Genomic DNA, 24,946 nt, shown 5'->3' on the forward strand with positions numbered 1-24,946 from the left:
GTTTTCTGGCTCTAACCGTCATCATCGACACCCTTATCTTTTCCTGTACTAGTTCCAAGATTCGACATGGAGAGCAGAGGCTAGAACTTAACAAAGAAAATGTTAAAGATGAAAGAGTTTTACACAGAAACTGCAATCAATTCAATTCACTGAAAGTTCTATCCAACTCTGCCAAATCAGAGCAGTACACATTGAAAGAAACCCAAGTCCAAGCTCAGCAAATAACAAAATGAAATTGCTCCACAATACAAACACTAGTATACACGCATGAACTTAGTGCAACACAAAAAACATAAGAATGAAGAGTTCTTGGTGCATCCCGGGAACTTCTAAATTATAGTAGTACTCAATCAACATTCGCATCCAGTTGACCTTTGTTGGGCGCTGTTACCAACATCAATTGTGTCCGGCAGGTATCTTCATCATCATCAAAAATATTAGCAAGAAGGAAATATGTCGTGCAAGAATTATGAGATCAGTAAAAATGCATGAGATCATGTGCAGTTTCAAATGTTATCGCAACTGTCATAACTTCAGAGAATTTTAATTTTTAGAGTAATACATACGCACGACTAAATGAAACATTATGACAGCATTATGAGAAACAGAACAAGTCTAATAGAGTTGGTGCTAAAATATACTGCAACTTGATGAGATGATATGGGATTTTGTACTCACATTTCTTCCTCTTCTCCAGTCTTCAAGGCATTCTTTGCAATAACTTGAAAAGCTTCTTCAACATTGGTGCCTTCCTTGGCAGAAGTCTCAAAGTAAGGAATATTCCCTTTTGAGGCACACCAAGCCCGGGCCTTTTTCTCAGATACCTATGTAAAAGAATTAAAGCAAGGTAAAACAACGTCAATCTAAAAGAAATTCGCAGTTTATGCATTGGAAATGATACAGCACATCCCCTCAGTCTGCCAAACAGAAAGGTTGAAAAGTATTTATCATGGTACAACAAGCACTGAGTAAATACGAAATTGAATGCAAATGGACACCAGACCAGCTGTGCTTGAGTTTATCTCACTTTCATGAATGTCACTAATGAGCTATTTATAAAGGCTATTTGGTGCAAATACCCCTACTTTTAAAACCTTACTTTTTACTTTTTTAAAACAGGCAGCAGCAGCTAAAAGGACCACCGGTCTGGGGAAGGAAGGGGAGGCACTGACTGGGACAGGGCAGGGTTAGGGCCTAGGGGTGGGGGTGGTGTTGACAGAGGGAAAGGTGGTGAGGGGGATGAATGGCAGCAGTAGCCATCAACAAGGAGATTGGGGCGAATGAGCTTCCTCCCCTTGTGTTTTAATTGAGGCGGTGAAAGAATTTTGCTTTACTATCCACAATGACTTTCGATTTTTGCCTTGTCATAATAGGAATGTAATTTTAAACATACTTGTGGAAAAACCTATAGAAGATTTTCCATGGTCGAGAGAAGGAACAAACAAAGAAAGTAAGAGAAATGAATAGATGTAAATAAATGTAGATTTATAGGTCCAAAACATTCCACCACAGATAAGATGTCCTAATGCCTCTGGCAGTTGGCACAGTGATGTATTTCCCTACTTTAATGACTCAGACATTATATTCAAATGTCTAATACAGTTCGGACTCCACGTGCATGTAGCTTCACTGGGATCATCTCTGAACCCCAATATATATAGAAAAAAGGGGGGAGGAGGAGTTTACCACTCTACTATTTCCACCATCCACATCAGTCTTGTTCCCGATTACCACAAATGGGAAATTTTCAGGATCTGAAGGGCTAGCCTGCAAAAAATATTATGTTTCATTAGTATGTTTCCATTTTTTTCATTAATGGGATAGATATACACTGTGCAATTGCATTAGGATGAAAAGTCTTTTCTTCAGAAACATAAAAAAATTCAGGACTTTCAACACAACTGAGCTAAACAATGTTTGAGTAATATTTGGCAATGTCATGAAGAATTTCAAGTTGCAGTACCGAAGACTGCCTTCTCATCCTTACCCTTTCTCTGCTTAAATAAGCAGTCCATTTTCTTAATGCAGAAAAATGATGTCTTTGTTAATTTAAACCCATCAGAAGGGAATATGCTTGGGGAAATGAGGGTTTATGCAGGATAAGAACTAATTTCATGAACAAATATAATTAGTTCTTTTAATTATCAGTGGCCTCGGCAAGAATTGATTTGAAGGGGGGAGTTATTTGAAGGAGAGCATTCTCAGAAGAAAAAAAGTGCAAATACCTGAATCAAAAACTCTTCCCTCCAGTTATTAAGATTATCAAATGATTTCATGACATTGACGTCATAGACAAGCACACAGCAATCAGCACCACGATAGAAAGCAACTCCAAGACTTTGAAATCTTTCTTGGCCAGCAGTATCCCATATCTAATTATACACAGACCCAAGCATAGGGCATAAGGGGAATTATAACGAGAAACATTACATATAGTATGAAGACAAAAAATTTACAAATATCAGTAGCTTGATAACATATCCAATGTCCAAAGTGAGCTGTGTGATGCGATTCCTCAGTGACTCTATCAAGGTATGTTTGATTTTTCAAAATTCAAATATAAAGCTAAGAACTTTAAATTAAGGAGAATATACTCTCCTTACTTGGTAATTATTATTATCATAATTCTGATGTGTAAATCAAACAGAACTGTTCTAGCATCTAACGGCTCATCCCATTTAGAACAAGTCTTTATCAGACTGAAACTGAGTCAGAACCAACTACATTACAGAGGAGCAAGACTATTTCTATGTTATGGACATGTATAAGAAACTTGAGATTTATGTTTCCTTGTTCTGGTGTCACATGCCATAATTGTTAGATAATGAAAAAAGCAGCGTGCATACATACCTGCAAAGTGAAAAGCCGATCCTCAAACTGCACTTCCTTTGTCAAGAAATCTGCCCCAATCGTAGCCTTGTACTGGTTGCTAAACTTCTTGTTTACATATCTTTAATCAACAGGTTAAGAACACAAAACCCAAATAACATGAACCGTGTTCCCATAACAGAAGCAGTAAATTACATTTTGCATCAGCAATTATTTAAATTAATGAGTAGGGTTGAGGATACTGGTTCATCAATGAGGTCTTGCCGACCCTGAAAAATACATAGACAAAACACATTAACAATTTATCCATCAAATAACAACACACATAAATAGGGAGTATGTCATTATTAGCAAATTTCACTCCTCCTTTTGCTGATTTGCAAATTATTTTATCTCGCTTTGCATCTGAAGCAAAGTGCCAGACTTTGTATTATTTTAAAAGGCCATAAATCCAAATTCCCACAAATTTCACTCCGTTTTATCTACACAGAGCTTGAGATCCAAACTCATGCGATTGAATCCGGATCAGTCCGAATTGAATCAATCAAACATCCTAATTTTATTAATTCCATCTGCAGAAGTATAAATTAAACACACCAAATCCGAAACAGCGATAATTCCCATACGCACACCAATTCACACATAAACAACCGAGTATAGTGAAAAACACACCCGCTATCGCCGAGGATGATGACCTTGAGGAGAGCTCTTCTGCGAGACGGCATGGTTTCGGGAGTTCTGGCTCGGAATTTGACCCGTGTAAAAGTTTCTTCGAGAAAAAAGGTATCTCTCTCTCGTGTGTGTTGCCAGACAAGCGATCCAAATTGAATCCGGGTTTTGATTCGATTCAACAATGACTGCACTTTCTCTCTCTTGAGTTCAATTGTTTCTCTCACTACACAACGAAACAGTTGGCATGGATGTCGCCAGCTGGCGATCTACGGAATATTCGCTTTCCATATACCCAATTTCTAGTTGGATTATTACTTTACTTTTTTATTGGATTAAATTGTACTCCTATTTATTTTGATCTAGGAGTATTGATTTTGTTTTAATTAAGTATATATCATTATTAAATCAATTATAATGTTAAATTTATCAATCGTATCCACGAATTATATCAATTTTATCATACTTTTTCAACTTATTAGTTTTATCTCAAATTTTTAGACTATATTGATATTGTCAATTGCTGTTTGATATATAGTTTATGAAGTTTGGCAAAATTATAGTTTATCCTGCTTATCTCAAAAATATTACTCTATTTGTCCCACTTAAAATGACACATTTTTTTTCTTGTCACAAATAAGATAACAAATTTATATTTATGAAAACTTTCTCTTTAACTGGTTCATTCAGCTACATTTTCTCTTTACAATTAAATTCAACTCTTTTTCTCTCTCTTTTTAATATCATATACTCATTTTTTCTCTCTCCAATTAAACACATTAATCAATAACTCTTAAAATCACGTGTCGACAAAAAATGTGTTATCCTAGCCGAGATTGAGGGAATAGTTAATTATAGCATAAATTTAAAAAGTTCATAATTATCTCGATCATTGATTTAGATTTGGAGCGAAATATTATTGTGCATAAGGCATTTTGATTGTCATGTAAAATGGAGTAGTATATATAGTCAAGCTAGCGTTGAATCACCACAAATATTATATATAAAAATGTAAAATTTAGTATTTATAAAAAATAAATAAATTCTTGTAACGAATTTGATACATTTATAACAGTTTGATAATTATTTATAAAATTATCCACTCAATTTTCTATATTACTGTTTAAACCCTATTGATTTTCTTTTATTTCTATGTAATTTTTAATTTCATGTATATTATGGGCACAGTATATGAACAACAAAAAGTGGCTTTAACATATGTACCAAATAACTTACGAATTTTTGGAAATTAATATTGTCAACTATACATATTACATATACTAACAAAATTAGTTCATTTTAAAAACAAACTAACTAACTAATGCATAAAGACTATAGATATTACAGTTTTTTATAAAAATATTGAAAATGGACCACGAAAAATTGGCATCATCTTTATCCAAATATTTGTTTTAAATTGGAATTGAAAAAAGACTAGAGGTCGATTAAAATTACTGCTCATCATTTCCGGATAGCTTCATGGCAAATATAGGTTTAATACAGTACTATATTTAAGTTTTATATTATATTTTGCGAATAATATTCTTCAAAAATTAAAATACTTTAGACTACAATATATTCGGATCATGCAACAAAAAGACCTAAAAAAAGAAAACAACGACAGTTGATTTCCCTTGTTGTAGGAGACTGATGGAAGAGGGTCATAGTTTACTAGTTTTGTTCGTTGAAATCAGCCTCTTCTCTAACAATACTCCCTTCATTTCTCTCTCTTCACTCTCTCTCTCTCCACTTCAAATCTCACTTCTGTCCTGTGTTCAAAGGTTGTCTGTTTTACTCATGAATTAATAATGCCATTACCTGAAAATTCAAAAAATATAGTTCAATTAATACCACTTTTGACATATATTATCTGTTGATCTTGATTAGGTTATAACATTGGATCGGGATATATAATCTCATGCGTATACTGCAAGACACGGCGCCCGAGGAGGCGTCATCGCCTCCTCCACCGCATCCCTCCCCGCCCCCGCCGTTGAGAAGAAGCCCCCCGCCTAAGCCTAGAGCGCCGCCGCCGCCGCAGATGCTGACGCCTGGCGAGTTAGACGAGGGGTGGAGCGGGGCGCTCGCGGATGCGTTTACGTGGCCGCCGCCGAGTAAAAAGCATCGAGAGGACGTCATTATAGGGTCGACGGTAGGGGTAGGTTTGGCAATTCTCCTCGTCTTGATCTTCTGCTTATGTTGCTGTCGAAAGAAGAAACGCAAGGATTACGATGATCGTGAAAGTTATTATGATCGAGAAAAGCCTCGTCGCGATTCAGGTACGTATCTTTCTCACATTATCACTTCAAATTTTACTCCTAATCATAATCACGGGCGGATGCACATCATGCTTCATGCACTACCAAACAAGCTATGCTTTAAAATATAAAAAGAAAATGAGTTAGGAAAAATAGGAATATGTTAGTCATATCTTTATATAGTGTATTAGTTTTATACCAAAATATAAATGTAAAGAGTTTTACTAGAACGTGGGTCAACTTACCATTTGTAATGGAATTGAACCGAGACTCTAATCACGGACAGAATGATTTTGTCCAAGAAATTGTTCTTCTAATATCACGACTTCTTTAAAGAAATTATCATCCATTTCTCTTCTTTAAATGTAGAAAATGCATAGAATTAGAATAATCAGTCCGATTTTGAATTTTTAATTCATTGCAATTATTTATGGCACCTTTAAATTGAAAAAAAAAATCTAGATGCGCATGACTTGTAGCCAATTTTTATTTGCTCACATTTTCAGAAAAACCACAAATTTAATCAAATTCTCGATTATTTGATGAAATATTTGGCATACGCAGTTTTTCTACCAAACTATGTACTACTCCTAGTTTTTCTTGATGAATAGAAGCATTGCTGAAATCCATGTATGATTTCTCGGCTTCCGTATTAATTTCAACAAAAATGTTTGTGGTGGGATAATTCAAAAACAAAACTGCATAGTTTAAAATTAGAAATGAAGCAGAATTTGACCATTTTTTTAGCACAATTTATCCTTTTATATTGACATGAACTATCAACAAGAAAAATCAAAGGATGAAACATTTAAAATTCTATGTATCTACATGAAGGTGGACACTACTACAACAGCACACATGGGAACAGGCAGAACAAAGGCAGCTACACCTCCAAGCACAGCTCAGAGCAGTGGGTCCCGGCTCCGCCCCCGCCTCCGCCCAATTTGAACTCGGGCATATTCTCAAGGGGGTCGACGATGCCCCCTCCGCACCCATCAACGGTGTGGAGCAGCGTGCCCAACAAGAGCACGTTCTCGTACAACGACCTGGCGGCCGCAACGGACGGGTTCGCGGAGGCAAACCTCCTTGGGCAGGGGGGGTTCGGGTACGTGCACAAGGGGGTCCTCCCGAATGGGAAGGAAGTGGCGGTGAAGAGCCTGAAGTCGAACAGCGGGCAGGGGGAGCGCGAGTTCCAAGCGGAGGTCGAGATCATCAGCCGCGTCCATCACCGCCATCTTGTCTCGTTGGTTGGCTACTGCATCTCCGGATCGCAGCGGATGTTGGTTTATGAGTTCGTTGCTAACTCCACTCTCGAGGATCACCTTCATGGTACGTGCGTATTTTTTTTTATAGGTAAATGAATATAAATTTAATGACGGTCTCGTTGCAGAACCTGACCGACCGACTATGGAATTCTCAACCAGGCTCAAAATTGCTTTGGGCTCTGCCAAAGGCTTTTCTTATCTTCACGAAGATTGTATGTTCTAATTTTCCTCGTAATTTATTATACTATCGTAAGTGGATATTACTATTGCTAATGTATCAACAGGTCATCCTCGTATTATCCATAGAGATATTAAAGCTGCAAATATTTTGCTTGATGACAATTTTGAAGCCAAGGTATGCCGTTGCCGGCCCATATACTCCGTTTGAACTTCCAAGCTAGTTGATGTAGGAGTATTATTTTTAGCACAAAATTTAATAAGTTGATATTTAAAAATATAATAAAATATGAAGAAAAAAAAAAGTAAGAGAAAGCAAAAGGAAGAGAAATCATAAAGTTTTTGCTAAAAAGTAAATATAGCAAGTAGCGTGAAACAACAAAGAAAAAACGGTTTAAGTAGCTTGGAACATAGAGAGAATTTGTCTATATACACATAATAGAGTTGTATAGCGAGATGAAATAAATGTCACGCGTCAATGTGAAAAGAGAACCGAAACCACTATATAAATTTAATGGATTATTCAACTTATCACTAGTTAGTTTTAAGATTGAACCTTTCCATGGACTGGTATTAGATCAGGCCTTCGATTGCATGGTGAAACTTTAATTGACTCAATAGTAAACAAAAAAATTATTGACTCAGTGATATATATATATATATAGACTTTAAATTTGGTCATATTTGATGTAGAAGGCTGATCCTACCCAATGAGAAAAAAAATCAACCCGTCCAAGGTACACTTTGAATGATTTGGGAAGGGTGTTGTTGGCAAAAATAAAACAAATGTCATAAATTGATATAAATAGAGAACTTGAACCGTTTAATAAACTTATATGCTACTCTAGTTATTATCAATTGATTTATATACACATTTGTTGTGTAGGTAGCTGATTTTGGATTAGCTAAGCTTTCATCCGACAACAATACTCATGTTTCAACTCGTATAATGGGAACTTGTGGGTACGAAGTGATATTCTCAATGAAAATTTAAAGTGCCAATAAATGTAGTTAGGTTATTATATGATTACCTTTGAATTGATGTTTAATACAGATATTTGGCGCCCGAGTATGCTTCAACCGGGAAGCTAACTGAGAAATCCGACGTGTACTCATTCGGGATCGTGCTTCTAGAACTCATAACTGGCCGTCGCCCGATCAATGACACTAAGGATGATGAAGAAGATGATCACATAGTTGATTGGGTAATTTTTTTCCTGCTACATATTTTGAATTAGTTGTCTAGAAGTTGAAGCTGTAAATTAATACTTTGTACTATGATATCTTAAATAGTAGTAGTATTAAACAATTGAATATATAATGATGCAGGCTAGGCCAATTTTGATGAATGTGGTGGGAGAAGGAGCAAGCTACGAAGAGTTGGTGGATCCAAAGCTAGAAAACGACTATGAGCATGGTGCGATGCTTCGTATGGTAACTGCCGCTGCCGCCTGCGTCCGACAATCTGCAAGAAAACGTCCTAAAATGAGCCAGGTTCGAGCTCATTTTTTAGTAGTATTTCATTCGATTGTCACACTATTTGTTTGTAAAAAGATCTTGTCTAATTTTATTGCATTGTCTTTTTGTTTCTCAAAAGCCTTCGTGTCAATGTGTGCTTAGGTTATATACACAATGTCAAGATTGCATTTTATCTCAGATTATAATCACCCCACATCCATCTTTTATGACTAGTTCAAATCTAGATGTCCTATTTTAAGTTTTTGGACTTATATATTATGTATTTCACTATTATCTTCTCTAGCAAACTGAATGTATTTAACTTTTGAAGTTGAAGAAAAATATAAAATTCTAAGCTAGGTTTTTTTTATGTATACAGGTTGTTCGGGCTCTGGAAGGCGACGTGTCGTTGGACGATTTGCATGAAGTGATATTGAAGGGTTCATTGTCGGCTAGCAGCTCCGACTATGACTTGCAAAGACATCTAAGGCCCGGCCACGGGGTTTCTAACCAAAGCTTCACTAGCGACGTAAGTGACCACGCCCAGTCTAGTTCCAACGAAGAGAGACGACCCAGCCCGATGTTCCGCTACGGCTCGTGATTTTTTGTAAATGGAAATACCGTCAACTTTTTTGCAATTCATTTCCCATGCGAATAAAAGTTAGTCGGAAACTGCAAATGCTAGTTTTGTGGTTTCTAATGTTTAGGCTTTTTGAGTATGTGTTTTAGTTTTTTTTTTCTTTAATGAAGAATGCATGCTTTTATTATTTGATAATTCTCATAGTTAGGTTGGTAGCATCTGTTAGAGTTTAGTATATTGGAAAAACATCTTTCATATTTCATATGCATGTATATCAGTATATGTAATACTCCCTCCGTCCCAGAAAATTTGTCATCTATTTCCTTTTTCGTCCGTCCATAAAATTTTGTCGCATTTCATTTTTACCATTTTTGGTAGTGGTCCTTACATTCCACTAACTTATTCACACTCATATTTTATTATTAAACTAATATATAAAAGTAGGACACACATGCCACCAACTTTTTTAATTCACTTTCTATTACATTTGTTAAAACCCATGCAGGGTCAAATGGTGACGAATTATTAGGGACGGAGGGAGTAACTCTTTACCCATATTTGACCATATATATGAGAATGAATATTTTGTTACAATGTGTGTTGCTTATGTATTTATGAGATGTTGAAATGTGTTTTTCATTAAAATACATAAATAAGCAAGATGAGTCTAAGTCTTATGCATAGTAGACGAGTTGTGAGCAGCGTTCACAGTAGGTAACTTGTCGGTTCTTGCAGAAGGAAAACTATTTCACAACCTAGATAGGCATTGACCACCTATCATGAAAGATTGTGGCGTTAGTTCGAAAGTTTCCTTACTTACGGATATGAACGACGTCAGTGTGGTATAGCACTGAAAGGATCAAACAGTGAGATAAGTCTTTCTTGTCTATTTACTGTAAGACGAGGTGTCAGGAATTGTCATTTCTTAATTATTGTTGACATAACATTGAGCATACGATATTAATTGAAAATTACTTTGACCTATCAAATAGTGAGGGTATTTCGTTGCCCAAGAAACCAGATAGATTGGGTAGTGATCATTAATGTCTAAGTGATGCTAGTATTGTTATTGCAATGAATCGTGTGCTGGGAGAGATGCCAATCTAATAAAATCCTCAAGAGGTGTTTAGAAAAAAAGTCTATTATTCAGAAAACTGTTCAATTGGAATTTATTCCATGAATAATAATAAGGTTTCTGAACTAGATCACTCTTGGAAAAAGAAATTAACTAATAAAAGTCCGATAGCAGATTAATTGATATTTAGATCATTAACACGGGAAATGATTTAATTAAAGAAGAAGTCTCGGAATACTCGTAATTTCAGTTTGGACGGACAGTCAATATTATATCTATAGCGGATAATAATAATATTTAAGTTTGAGCTTGAATTAAATTAGTTTTAATTTAATTAGTGAAAGTCTGAATTGTGGCTTAATCCAATCATCCACAGATCCCTGGTCTGGCCCAAATTATTAACTCTATATAAAAGGGTTACGATAGAAGGCAAAATTAATTCCATAGTTTATTTTCGTTCTCTGCAATCACAGAGAGAGTGAAAAATCGGTATTTTAGGGTTCTTCAAATGTCTTCGATTCTTCTCCAGCTTTTGTAGATTTGACGAACTTTGCTCACACAAATGTCAAATTTAAGTTAAAGGGAATAGAACAGAAGATCCGTGGTAGAGTTTGAATTGAAGAAGGTGACTGAATTCAACTCTTGAATTCTTACGTTATGTTGTATTAAATTGTGTATATATTTAGTATGATTTGTGATTATATGCTTATAAACATATTTGTAGTTTACAATATGATAAAAGCATGGTGTAAATCTTTTAATCAAGAGTGAACTATATAAATGGTACCTGATCTTTCACTTTCGCACATAAATGGTACATGATCTTTAATTTATAACGGTTTTGGTACTTATAAATCACATTTTTTGGTACCTATTGCGATTTTCACCCCAAAATGCTCTCTAAACAAACATCTTTTTCCACTTGTGTCATAAAGAATATTTTAGGCATACACAAAACTAGTACCAAAAGTGATATTAATATCTTCTCTCATTCTCCTCACTCTTTATACTATTATTATTAATCAATATTAATATTATTATTTTGATGTTATAATAATAATTTATTTATTTTTAATATAATTCAAATATAGTTAGTTATAATTATATTTAATTCTTATAGTAATATTATTGTTATAATACTAAAAATTGTAGTAGTCAGTACTAACTAATAAATAATAATAGTATAATTATTTAAATTATGAATTATATAATATTATATAATTATTATTATTATTTTATATTAAATTAATAACTAATCAATATAGTATTAATAAAAATTTAAAATTGTGTATTATATTCATAATGATATAAAGAGTTTAATATTTTTAGTTAGATGTTTCAACCCTGAAATGAGTATAAAATAATTTAATAAAAAATATTCAATTAATTTAATTACATTAAATAATTAATCTAATTACATTAAATAATTAATTTAATTAGGTGTATTGTTCTTGATTTATATTATGAATGCAATTAGATGTATGTATAAAACACTAAAAAGAAAGAAGAAAGAGAAAGAAAAGAAAAAAGAGGAAACATAACCAAAGGACTTAAAGGGAAGAAGAAAGGAAGATAAAATACTAAAAAAAAAATGAAGAAAAAAGAAAGAAGAAGAAACTAAAGAAGCAAAAAAAGAAATAACAAAGAGAGAAAAAAAAAATCACATGTTTGATACTCCACTATTTTGTTTGAAATTTCCAAAAATATCCTCCATAACAAAAAAAATCACATGTTTGGTACCTAAGGGTATTTTTGTCACCGGATACCAAAAACGATATAAAATAAAGAGCATGTACCATTTATGTGCGAAAGTGAAAGATTAGTACATTTATATAGTTCACTCTTTAATTAAACTAAATAGATTTTATTTTATATTTTATCAAAATTGAAAATCTTCAGCTGCGAAAACCAACAGGATCTACAATTAACTTTTGTTAATGAATGATATACGTGCAACAAGTTGTGATTGCACTCATGGGCTCTCGGTAGTTTAGTATCTCTTGGTTTGAGTTTTGATAAAATAGAGTAAGATTTGATTCTTTAGCTTTGTGGTTTGGTTGTTTATTTGTGAAATAGGACTACAGGAGAAATCGAAGGACTAAAATGCAAAAAATATTTAAATAAAAAGTAGTACTCCCTTCTTTCGTCATAGTTGAGGGGAAACTTTTCGGCACGGAGTTTTAGAAAGGAATATTGAGTGTATTAAATAAATAGATAAAAAAATAATAGAGAGAAAAATGTAGAAAGAATAAAGTATAAAGTGAATAAAGTAGATAAAATAAAGTAAGAGAGAGTAAAGTAAGAAAGAGAAAAAAGTTACCATATATAGAAATGACTCAACTATAAAGAAACTTCCCGAAATGAAAAAATGACTCAACTATAAAGAAACGGAGGGAGTAGTAAGATTTTGTCGTACAAATAAAAACGCTTAAATTGGTGATAGACAAATTTAATGGTACTCCCTCCGTCCCCCATAATTTATCACCATTTGATCCAACACGGATTTTAAGAAATTTAATAGAAAGTAGGTTGAAAAAGTTGGTGTGATGTGGGTCATACTTTTATATATTATTTTTATAATAAAATGTGAGTGGAAATGAGTTAGTAAAATATGGAGTCCACTATCAAAATTGGTAATAGTGAAATGTGACAAATTTTTAGGGACAGACGAAAATGGAAGTAGGTGACAAATTTTCAGGGACGAATGGAGTATAATTTTTTGTGAGGCTATTTTTATATTAACACCAAACAAATACGTAGCCATGAATGATTAACTTTAACATCTTGGTTACGAAATATTAACATAATTTCCCATGATATATTATATCAATAAGGTCTTAAAAATTTCCTAAATTTTATTATATGTTTCATAATTTTATTATCAAAATATATGTGATTTTTTTTATCAAAAAGATCTCCAGTATTTTTAATGTGGAAACTCTTTCCCAAAGACTTGATATATCAAGTTACTCTGTATGACCTAAAATACATGTGGAAAATAGCTTTTCATTGATCATCATTTTTTAATCTTCAGTATTACAAGTATTAATTAAATCCAATAAACTCGATCTGATATATTTTTGTACTAGTATTAGTATATTAGGGTCTTATTCTAATGCTTATAGCACCCTAATCCAAAATCAAGACTAAATCTCCACTTTTAAATTTTAAAATGAGTGGATGAGATTAAAGCTCGTAAATCTCAATAAATAGTAGACAAAATATCATCAAAAGGGTAATATCGTCATTATGTTATCATATGATAATTTTCGTGGGTGTTTTTTTATATCAACATTGTGTATTACAAATATCAACAATATGACATTAGAATATCAATACAAGGACAAGAAAATATCAACACATTTTTATTGAGATTGGACATGCATAATATTGAGATTTTGCCTACAATATATTGAGATTTTTTTGTTGCATTTGTTGATAAAAGCGGTTATCAACATGTATAAAAATTGAAATATAATTTATCAAATTTCATCATCCGAACATCGTCGGAACATATGCAATTGAGATCTCGTTGGAATCCTTATTAAATTATCTTTAATTTGATATATTTTTTGCGAAAAAATAATTTAAATTGAGAGAGTTACGTAAATTTAAAGATTTGAGATGATTTTGAGAAGAAAGAAAGTAGTTAGTTATAATTAGGGTTTAGGGTTATAATTACTACATATAAAATTTGACATTAATACTCTTTTAATTTAATTAATAATTATTTAAATTTAAAATATATTACGCTTGATATTATATATGGTTGAAAATTTATCTCAATTTGGGATTTGTAATTAGTTAGCAATTGATTACACCTGGTATATTAATAGGAATTACGGGAAAAAAATAAAAAAAAAATTGCTGGTGCACTTGAAACTTGGAATACCGAATTTACCCCTTGGCACCATGGACCCCTCTCTAACCTCGCAAGGTAACATCACTCAGTAAATCTTCGGTTGTTCGTGGAGTTGCATCTCGGAACGCAGAGAGAGATCTGCAGCACATTGCACACAAATAAATAGCAGCTGCGTTGGGTGATTCGCTAATTCATCTCTTTCCACAGTTGTATTCAGCCACAGGCAACGATTAACCTTATTAGTTTCTTTCCAGTTTGATCCGCGCAGATCTCTGTACAATGGCTCAACCGCTTGTCAAAAAAGACGATGATCGTGATGAAGAAGGTGCATTCCTGGAACTCTGTTATCTGTTACTTGCTTTCGTTCTGATTCGACTTCAATTAATTTGTATTCTCTTACTTCCTGTCACATTTCGGTTTTCTCTTAGGGCAATTTTACAATTCCTCATCACCTAGTTTAATTCAATGCAGATCTGAAATCTGGTCGAATTCTGGATTACAATAGTGTGTGAATTTGAATTCTGGAGATTGTTATACACTTGATCTATCACACAATGATGCCTCATTCTTTCTTCGAATTTGCAAATGATGTAGTTTATTTGATTGGCGACTGTTAGAACTGTACGAATATGCTTAGATTTTTGTATTTTGTATCTAATAGTGTATTATTGCAGCTTTGATCTGGGTATTCTCTTATAATAATAGTAGTATAAATATTAGGCAAGCGTGCTAGGATGTTTGATGATGTAGATCAGACAGAGGTTGGGGGATTCCATTTTGTTTCTTATGCTTCATGTGACCTGCTTCTACTAGGAGGCTGGGTAGCCCCAATTTTGAATTATCATTAAAATCTTCTACTACTGTCGGTGTGAAAGGATACATGTTTTGCAACATCTTAGTGTACTGGACAGTGATTGATAGGCTTCTGTTTTAGTTTGGGATGTTCTTGTCTCATGAGTGTTATCCATTCAACGTTCAAGTAAACAGAATGGGCATAAGTACGGCTATGGGTTTGATAGTTGTAGTGAATGAATCTCATTGCCTACCTTTTTGGAAACGGAAGTGGGTGTAGCCCTGTAGGGGAGTGGATCCCCTACATGAAGCAACCACCTTGGGTTCCATTCCAAAACTCACATACCGAGCACCCTCTGAGTCATTCATCAGCACCTGCAAGGGTAGTCCGTGTGTGATTCTTGTAGTGCACTCATGAGATAGGTATATCATTCTCTTGGATCTGAAGGAACTAATACATTAATTTTATTGCAGCTGATTACTCACCATTTTTGGGGATTGAGAAAGGGGCGGTATTACAGGAAGCTAGGGTTTTTAATGATCCTCAGTTAGATGCTAGGCGATGCTCACAGGTAATCATTTCTTGCTATTTTTATTGAATAAAATTTTCATTTTTTTTGTTTTCTATATTTTTCTAATCTGGAGGTTTGATTTTCTCCTTTGTAGGTCATCACGAAGCTTTTGTACCTTCTTAATCAGGGCGACTCATTCACAAAGGTTGAGCACTGCAGCTGTTACAGACAACTATCTCTTTTTCATGCACACACACACTGCACATACATGTGCCTCTGTCCTGCTGGCATACATCTAACGTAACTGTACATAGTAATCAGATCATATTAAAGGATGTTGATTGATAATGTAGGATTTCAAGTAGTGTGGCTCTTCAGTAACATTTATTTTGAACTGATTTTTTTCTTATACTCCATTAATCTGTTCTTCATCTTCTTTTATATAATTTCTAGGTGGAGGCCACTGAAGTATTTTTTGCTGTCACAAAACTGTTTCAGTCTAAAGACAATGGTTTGAGAAGGATGGTATATCTAATCATAAAGGATCTTTCTCCCTCTGCTGATGAGGTACCTTGAGGATATGTTTGATTTTGATCTTACATTCTCTTCCACAAATAGTTTTATGTATTGACTATTGAAGTTGTCAGACTAAACAATTTTTTTTCGGCATCAAAGGTTATTATTGTCACAAGCTCTTTAATGAAAGACATGAATAGTCGCACTGATATGTACCGAGCAAATGCGATCCGCGTCCTTTGTCGAATCACTGATGGAACACTTTTGACACAAATTGAGAGATACTTAAAGCAGGCTATTGTGGATAAAAATCCAGTTGTTGCAAGTGCTGCCCTTGTGAGTGGCATTCACCTGCTGCAGGTATTACTGAGATCTGTGATAATTGCGTCAGATACTTACCTTCCATTGTTAGTGTACTTATGAATATAGTCACAGACTACCCCAGAGATTGTCAAAAGATGGAGCAATGAAGTACAAGAAGCTGTTCAATCACGAGCTGCACTTGTACAATTCCATGCCCTTGCTCTGCTGCACCAGGTAAGAAGTTTAATGTTCATTAGCAGTACGTGATAAAATAGAATGAACTGTACTCCTCTCGGTTGTGTTATTATTTATTAATCTCATGTACTTCTTGCTCTATGTCAGCTATGATTATTATTCTATTCCTAATAAGCCTCTTAAAGTTAGTCTACTTTTAATTAATGGCAATTGACTTGCCTAATGTTTCTGCACATTCACTGTTTTGCAAACTATGGAGTTTGAAATTTTATTGATTATGTACAAGTACAACTTGGCTTACTTTTGATGTTTTGTGCGTATTTCTTCTCCTAAAAGGGACCTGGCTTCTTTGATTTAATCAACACATTGTATTTTTGAACATGCAGATACGACAAAATGATCGGTTGGCTGTTAGCAAGTTGGTTACAAGCTTGACCAAGGGAACCGTTCGCTCTCCTTTGGCTCAGTGTCTCTTGATCCGTTACACTAGTCAGGTCTTATTCTTTCCGATGTAGATTTGCAAAACCACACTTCTATTTTGGCTTTGTTCAAAGTATTGATTGTGCATTTGTTCATTGTGCTACATAGGTTATCCGAGAGACTGGCGTTAATTCTCAGACTGGAGACCGCCCATTTTATGACTATCTCGAGAGCTGCCTTCGTCATAAAGCTGAAATGGTTATCTTTGAAGCAGCCAAAGCAATCACTGAGCTGAGCAATGTCACAACCAGGGAGTTGACTCCTGCAATAACTGTTTTACAACTTTTGTTAAGTTCTTCGAAGCCTGTGCTAAGGTTTGCTGCTGTTCGAACACTAAACAAGGTTGGTGCTTTCTAATATAATATTAATTAGATATGGACAACTAAACCATCAACCGTATTAGCAACATCATTTATGTGATCGAGGTGTCACTCTCTTGATTGGTCTCACATAAGCAAACATATTTTGCTGTCTTCACTTCATTAGTTTCATTTAGAATTGATATTCTGATGTACCAAGCCAAGGAATCAAGTTGTGCTGATTTTATAATCTATAGTAGGAGAGATTCATCTGGTTTGCGTTTACTTTTTTTCTCTTATTTTGTGTATTAGCACGCTTACGAATTTAGCATGGTGATCTCAAAATTTCAAATGGAAGGATATTTATGGAACTTGATCAAGCTGAGAGTGGTTTTGGGTTAAAAAAAAGTTCCTTTAAAAATGTGTTGAAGACTTAATTGATAGTCCTAGGCTCCTAGCTTGGAAATTCCTGTGTATTTGTGTTGTACCTATAGATCTAGTACTTTCTAATAAATTCCAAAATTAAATTGCATGCAGGTGGCTATGACACATCCAATGGCTGTCACAAACTGTAATATAGACATGGAAAGTTTGATTTCCGACCATAATAGAAGCATAGCTACTCTTGCCATTACCACACTGCTGAAAACTGGCAATGAATCTAGTGTTGATCGCTTGATGAAACAAATCACAAATTTCATGTCTGATATTGCTGATGAATTCAAGATTGTTGTGGTAGAAGCTATTAGATCACTGTGTCTGAAGTTCCCGCTCAAGTACAGATCTCTGTAAGTGGAGTTTACCTTAAATCAAGCATTGAAAGTCTTTTGTACTCCAATAATTTGACAGTGCTTCATTTTTTATATATAAATATGAATGTCTAATATTGTTGCTCCTTGTAGGATGAATTTCTTAAGCAATATACTAAGAGAAGAGGGCGGGTTCGAGTACAAGAAGGCAATTGTTGATTCAATTGTGATCTTAATTAGAGACATTCCAGACGCGAAAGAAAGTGGACTCCTGCACTTATGTGAATTCATTGAGGACTGTGAATTTACATATCTTTCTACCCAGGTTACTTTTTTTATCTATCTAGAATACCTTCGTAGTTCCTTCTACAGCATTGTTGCTAGCAGATTTGTTTTTTTTTTTTCAATTTGTCTTAGTTTTGTTGCTTTGTTGTTTTTCCCAGATACTTCACTTTCTTGGAAATGAGGGACCCAAGACATCAGATCCTAGCAAATATATCCGCTATATTTACAATCGAGTAATACTTGAGAATGCTACTGTCCGAGCCAGCGCTGTCAGCACACTGGCAAAATTTGGCGCCCTGGTTGATTCCCTGAAGGTAATACTGTACCTGTGTCTGCAGAAACTATGTTTAACAATGGCCATTTACTAAATAAAATACTTTATGATCTTTGCTGCAGCCTCGCATATTTATCCTATTGAGGCGTTGCCTATTCGACAATGATGATGAGGTCAGTGTTATGCGCTAGTGAAATATGTACTGTCAATTAATGCCTTTAATTAAATTTTCAATTAGTTTTCTCATTATCAGTTATCACATGGCATAAATGAAAGTTTAAATACCTACAGATCTGATGTGATTGTGGATTGTATGGTCTTGTAATGTTTAAAGCCCTTCCATGGACAAGGCACATCGCAGAATAGTAATTTTATTAAAACCATCAAGTAGATCGCCCATGTTTCAAATCTGATTTTGCTGCTCACCAAGTAGTAGATGAGATGTGTCTCCCAATTACTTGTTCCAGTATTCCTGTTTTCAAATGTAAAGTTGGAAATTCTTTTAAAATTTGGTGTTATAAATAATACTTCTTGTGTTTGCTTGGAAATTGGAATGGCGACCTCTTTCTTGATGTTTGAAGAATGTAAGATTTAATCTTTTTTCTAGTCCGCTGGAAAATCATTGAAACCTGTAATTGAAAGCTCAACTTCGTAATATCCTTCCACGTTATGCCATTCTGTTTGCAGGTCCGAGATAGAGCTACTCTTTATTTGAACAGTCTCGGTGATGGTTCAGTTGCTGAAACTGACAAAGATGTCAAGGAATTTTTGTTTGGATCACTTGATATACCACTAACAAATATGGAGACTACTTTGAGAAACTATGTAAGTACTAATTTGTTATACATGAGGATTATGTTATATTAGACTTTGCATTTGATTTCAAGCTAATTTGCAACAAATATTTGTCTCTTTTTCTTAAAGAGTTCATTGTCTCATTTTTTTTTAAATTTTGGAACAGGCACAAAATCCGACTGAAGAGCCTTTTGATATCGATTCTGTACCAAGAGAGGTAAAGTCTCTGCCCCTTGTTGAGAAGAAAGCCCCCGGAAAGAAACCAACTCCTTTGGGTCCACCACCTCCTGCACCCACTTCTGCATCCGATGCTTATGAAAGACTTCTTTCCTCTATTCCTGAATTTGCAAATTTTGGAAAGCTTTTCAAGGTTTGTGGATATCTATTGGACTTGATTCATTCTAATAACTTTTATTACATTTTTTATCCAATGAGTTTTCATGTTCACTGTTTGTGAACAGTCGTCAGTGCCAGTGGAGCTTACAGAAGCAGAAACTGAGTATGCAGTTAATGTCGTCAAGCACATATTTGATCACCATGTGGTGTTTCAGTACAATTGTACAAATACAATACCTGAGCAGCTGCTTGAAAATGTATGGACCATGTTGTTGCTAGTTTTCCCCCATTGCGGTTATTGTGTTTCAATTATTTAGTGGTTCTGTTCATGTGGCTAGGTGACTGTTATTGTCGATGCTTCTGAAGCTGAGGAATTCTCTGAAGTAGGCGTCAAACCTTTAAAATCACTTCCTTATGATACACCAGCCCAAACATTCGTGGCATTTGAGAGACCTGAAGGTGTCCCTTCAGTTGGGAAATTTTCTAACACGTTGAGGTTCACTGTTAAAGAGGTATATTCTCCTTGTTTGGTTGTCTTTAAATTTGCAACATGCATGATTGCGTTGGGAAATCCATTTTCTGTCATTTATATAAATATCTTTACTTGGATCCATAAACCGTTGTAGTCTTGTTGTTTATGTAATAATTGCCTTCATAAACTTGTTTAGGTTGATACCTCTACTGGAGAGGCCGAAGATGATGGTGTGGAAGATGAATACCAGCTAGAAGATTTCGAAGTTGTTGCTGCTGATTACATTCTAAAAGTGGGCGTCTCTAACTTTAGGAATGCATGGGAAAGCATGGACCCTGATACGGAGCGCGTAGATGAATATGGCCTTGGCCCCAGGGAAAGCCTTGTCGAGGCTGTTAATGCAGTCATCAGTCTTCTTGGCTTGCAACCTTGTGAGGTACGTCCCTTACAAACCCTATATTTCCTTCAGACGAACAAATTGAGTCGTTTTCAGCCCCGGCCTTGTAGCTGTCAATAATGCTATTTATTTTTGGTTTTTTGCAGGGCACAGAGACGGTCCCAAACAACTCAAGATCGCATACATGTTTATTATCTGGTGTGTACATAGGCAACGTGAAGGTGCTTGTCCGTTTGTCATTTGGAATGGACTCGTCTAAAGAGGTGGCGATGAAATTAGCTGTGAGATCCGACGATGTGAATGTGAGTGAAGCCATTCATGAAATAGTTGCCAGTGGATAGTCAATAGCCCTGTGTCATCCTTTTATTTTGTATTTCTTGGTCGAGAATACGATATTCTTTATAGAGATTTAATTTCGTATCAAATTGCAATTGGTGTCACATGTCAATATAAGATACATTTATTTCTGGGAACCTTTTCTTGTTTCCTTCATTTGAGCAAGGCAACATTTTAAGGCCAAATTATGGGCAACTTCTTCAAAATGAAAAAAGACCATTTTGTACTTTTATTTTAATTGCGACTTTGTTTTTTGTACTTCCATTCTTTTGTACTTGCTGTCACGTACGTCGCTAAATTACCGTGAACAAGTTTTATTACGATTCACTTTTGTACGTGTGGAAAAAAAAAATAATGAGACATGTGGAAACCACATGCATTAGCAGTTTATCACCAAACAACAGTAGCCAAAAATGAAATTAACGAAAGAAGACTAATTTCTGAAGGGTGTTTAGAAAGAGTTTATAAACTCTTGGAGCTTATAAGATGTATTGTGTTAAAGAGTTTATAGGTTATGAGTTTTTGGAAAGTAAAATCACATATTACCATTGTCTAGTATTCAAACTCGTGTCACATTGTCCGAGAGTAAAATATGTCTATAGACGAGGCACGACCCAAAATGAAACTAAATATCGATCAAGTCGGATAGCTTGAAGTGAATGTAGCTTTATGTCTGTGATTTATACTAACATGTTACAAAAACATAAAATAACTATTGAATCCTAAAACAAATTGCCATCATGGCATAATTAACCAACAACAATTCATAATATGATGAGCCTAACAATAAAATAAAATAAAAATTCAACGCGAACAAAATGCCATAAAATAGAGAGGATAACATTAGCACCAAGATGTGAAGATATTGCGATTTAGCCTCCAGAGTGGTCCATTGGAGTTGTAACAATTTGGCCATCCTTGTATACATGAATGTATTGCACTGGCAAAGGATGCTCTGTCTGCACCAACAATTTCACTAAATATTCAATACCTTCAAATGTATTAGGCCACATAAAAAATATATATTAAATTGGTTTTCATCGATGATTTCGCCTAGTTATATACTCCATGTTACAAGACCACTGTAATCAGAAGTCCGATGCTACAAATTGTCATAGAAATCTGCAACTGCATACTTGAACATTGAAGCTCAGATGTATGAGGCATTGTATAGCTCAGTTTAGAGAAAAGTGAGACAGTTATACGAAGGCATGAGCCAAAGTATAACGTTGTTAAATTGAAAATAGAGAAAATGAGACGTACCCAGTCGCCATCTGCTTTAGATGCGGGTACTAATACATTGACTTCAGACTTGGCTGTAGTTATGGAAGTATCTAAAGAGTATTTGCTCAAGTACAGTTGGCATCCTTCAGTGTTGTCAATCGAAATTGTAGGTGCCACACCCTGACATTGTACTTCCGTGGAGTTGCAGTTGACAAGCTCACAAGCTGCCACAACATCCTAGTTTCAAAGTGAAGCGAGTTAATTATGCATGGCTTTCAGAGTTCTGATTACAAGTTCCACGTTCCTTAGATTACCTGGAAGACCAGCCCCATCTTGCTACACTTGTCCAATGTAATGTTGTTCACTTTCCCTGCATATTGGGTTTTAAACACTTCAGATTTCTCATGTCTTGCAGTGAGATAGTCCAACTTTAGGAAAAACATAGTTTAGTAACTACTACTCCTATATACCAATGACTTGAAGAACAGAATTCTGGCACCCATATACGTATATTGTCTGCTTTGCATCACAATCATCGATTACTAGTTCCTTTTGCCCAATCTGATTCTCCACCACCCATCTGAAAACATGGAAATTCAATCTTTTACAAGGGAAAACAAGACTAAATAACATCATGTCTTTGAAGAACTATTGTCTGCACTTACTTCCGACCAAGCTGAAGCTCAAATTTAGGAGGTCCTGTCTTGGTCACAGAAGGTTTCTTAGCATGACTTTCTTTCTCAGCAACACTAACAACACCACTTCTGTCTGTACGGTTCTTGCTTTTCATATCAGCAGTGACCTTTCTAAGACCTTGTAGGAAAGACAGACAATAAAGACTCAACAAGTCCATTAAACATAGAAATGATAATTTCCAGAGTTCTGAGACCTTGTAGATTAGACAAAGAGCTCAACAACTTGAGTTGACATAAGAAATGGAAGGAAAAGTGATGATTACCAGAAGTAACTGACTTTCCAGAATTAATTTCATCAAAAACAGCAGACATCCCTTGTTTAGGGCGCGAAGATGAAGATTGTGCAGCAGCTGGAGCTTGTGGAGGAGGAGGGCCACCTTGATTAGTTGCTATAGTCTTCCCTGAGGCGTTCCAAACAGGTCCCAGTGGGTAGTGAGCCTTCACATAATCTTTCAAACCTGGTACGAAGAGCTCCTTCAAAACCTTTACCCACTCAACATGATTCGGATCTTTGTTCTTGTACTCTACGAGAATCTAGCCAATCAACAACAAAAATGTCAGAGCTCCGGAGTTGATTCATCATTCAGAGACATGTTAAATTTCCATGCATGGTACACAATCAGCAAATTATATGAGCACATCAAAAGCAAATATAAACATGATAGCCTTAAAGCATCCCCATCATTCTGAATGAAGAACCACAAAGCACCCCTATCATTATCACACGATTGTTCCCTTTCTTTGATTGTTTGAAGAGAACTATTTGAAGTGAGATATAAAGAATCATAGTGTGTACCTTATTACTGTAGAACTCAGACGTATGCCAACTTTCTTCAACATGTGCGGTAGGCATGCTCATACCTTCAATTACAGATCATGATATCCACAAATGAGAAAAAAGATAAGAAGCAATTGAAAGCTGAACAAATCATTCATGTCTAAGGTTTTCCTTACCACAATTCTTTCCTGTATATGCAATCCACATGAGAGCTGCAATGCTATCAGCGCCCGTCTTCTGGTGATTGAAGAACTCAGATTGTCTTCCCTCTGTTAATGCATACATTTTTTCAACCACATCATTCAATGGTTTCAGGAATGCAACCAACCCCTTCGTGTCAGGCTTCTGCGCATGCAGCATAAGTGAGCATTGGAATTCAAACGGCAGGAAAAGGAAAAACAGAACTAGAAACTAAACAATTAAAACAATGTGATGCCAAACATGCCATGGTTTGAATCCATGACTATCTCACAGCATAATCGTGATTCGAAACACTATTCCTCAACGACAAAACTAACGCCAGATGATCAAGCAATTTCTGCAAAACTAACGCCAGATGATCTCTCTTGGCTTCAGGACTCATTAATTGTATTACATGCTTCATCGTAACGAAAATTGAAAAGGTATATTAGCAATCGATCGATATACCAATTTATATAAAATCACAAATCAATTCAACGGTTTGGCTGTTGAAATCAGCTAGCAGTTAGCACCATTTCCGGATCATCTCTACCAATTGATGATCCTAAAATCGATTCACAATTATAATCACATTACACATTTCACTCAATCAAAAGATCTCATTCCCCTAGCTGATTTAAAATTTCACGCACGATTCAAAAGTTACATCGCAGACACAGAACTAGCGAAAATCAATTCAGAAACGCCGATTTGCTACTGCATCGCAGCAATGTAGCATGCAATTTGTGAGAATCAAACAAATTAACCTGAGTTTGTGAGATTTCAACGAGAAGTTCCTTCTGGACGTTAAACGCCTCCTCAATAACCTTCGAGATATCCAAAACCTGTCCTCCAATATTCTCCGCGACGCTAATAACGTTGGTAACATACTGCGAAATGAGATCGTCAAACGCCGCAATTGAAGGACCCGCCGCACTGGCGTCTCTGCTGATCTCTCCGCCTCCGCTGAAACCTCCGGCTGAAAGAGACTCCAGCCGCGTCACCGCCGATTCTAGCCTGCTTATCAGTTTCTCTTCCATTTCATGCGCTTTTTTTTCTCTCCCTCAAAAAAACGATTAAATAATTCAGATAGAATGCAAAATTAGTTATGCTCTTTCCATAATATGGTAAATACAGTTATGTTTTTTCCCTTTT

The 24,946-nt window shown here is 35.2% G+C and overlaps 4 protein-coding genes across 4 annotated transcripts; 2 read left to right on the forward strand and 2 right to left on the reverse strand.

Moving 5' to 3' along the window:
- Positions 1-117: 117 nt before the first annotated feature.
- Positions 118-3,722, reverse strand: LOC125211647 (ras-related protein Rab7). Its single transcript, XM_048111527.2, has 7 exons — positions 3,502-3,722; positions 3,072-3,098; positions 2,851-2,950; positions 2,226-2,372; positions 1,687-1,767; positions 679-824; positions 118-417 (listed from the first exon to the last, which is right to left on the reverse strand). The coding sequence occupies exons 1-7, from the start codon at positions 3,552-3,554 to the stop codon at positions 351-353; spliced, it is 621 nt and encodes a 206-aa protein (XP_047967484.1). The 5' UTR covers positions 3,555-3,722; the 3' UTR covers positions 118-350.
- Positions 3,723-5,404: 1,682 nt separating this feature from the next.
- On the forward strand, positions 5,405-9,559 carry LOC125209242 (proline-rich receptor-like protein kinase PERK15). The gene is made up of 8 exons (XM_048108845.2): positions 5,405-5,777; positions 6,591-7,085; positions 7,147-7,233; positions 7,306-7,376; positions 8,085-8,161; positions 8,253-8,403; positions 8,528-8,692; positions 9,036-9,559. Exons 1-8 carry the CDS (start codon positions 5,417-5,419, stop codon positions 9,255-9,257), a joined length of 1,629 nt encoding a protein of 542 aa, XP_047964802.1. The 5' UTR covers positions 5,405-5,416; the 3' UTR covers positions 9,258-9,559.
- A 4,676-nt stretch (positions 9,560-14,235) lies between these two features.
- Positions 14,236-21,152, forward strand: LOC125221267 (coatomer subunit gamma). The gene is made up of 19 exons (XM_089069468.1): positions 14,236-14,351; positions 14,428-14,498; positions 15,440-15,537; positions 15,632-15,682; positions 15,931-16,044; positions 16,153-16,353; positions 16,429-16,530; positions 16,878-16,985; positions 17,080-17,313; positions 17,808-18,058; positions 18,173-18,344; positions 18,463-18,618; positions 18,701-18,751; positions 19,266-19,403; positions 19,540-19,743; positions 19,835-19,966; positions 20,048-20,221; positions 20,378-20,617; positions 20,725-21,152. Exons 2-19 carry the CDS (start codon positions 14,453-14,455, stop codon positions 20,917-20,919), a joined length of 2,667 nt encoding a protein of 888 aa, XP_088925594.1. The 5' UTR covers positions 14,236-14,351; positions 14,428-14,452; the 3' UTR covers positions 20,920-21,152.
- A 382-nt stretch (positions 21,153-21,534) lies between these two features.
- On the reverse strand, positions 21,535-24,855 carry LOC148930166 (cyclase-associated protein 1-like). The gene is made up of 9 exons (XM_089069206.1): positions 24,559-24,855; positions 23,788-23,956; positions 23,630-23,694; positions 23,097-23,367; positions 22,804-22,951; positions 22,609-22,718; positions 22,453-22,508; positions 22,178-22,375; positions 21,535-21,873 (listed from the first exon to the last, which is right to left on the reverse strand). Exons 1-9 carry the CDS (start codon positions 24,829-24,831, stop codon positions 21,787-21,789), a joined length of 1,377 nt encoding a protein of 458 aa, XP_088925332.1. The 5' UTR covers positions 24,832-24,855; the 3' UTR covers positions 21,535-21,786.
- Between the last annotated feature and the right edge of the window lie 91 nt (positions 24,856-24,946).

Source organism: Salvia hispanica, chromosome 3 (genome assembly GCF_029641045.1).
Source record: "Salvia hispanica isolate PSC_SH4W2 chromosome 3, Shi_PSC_v1, whole genome shotgun sequence".
Classification (NCBI taxonomy): Eukaryota; Viridiplantae; Streptophyta; class Magnoliopsida; order Lamiales; family Lamiaceae; genus Salvia; species Salvia hispanica.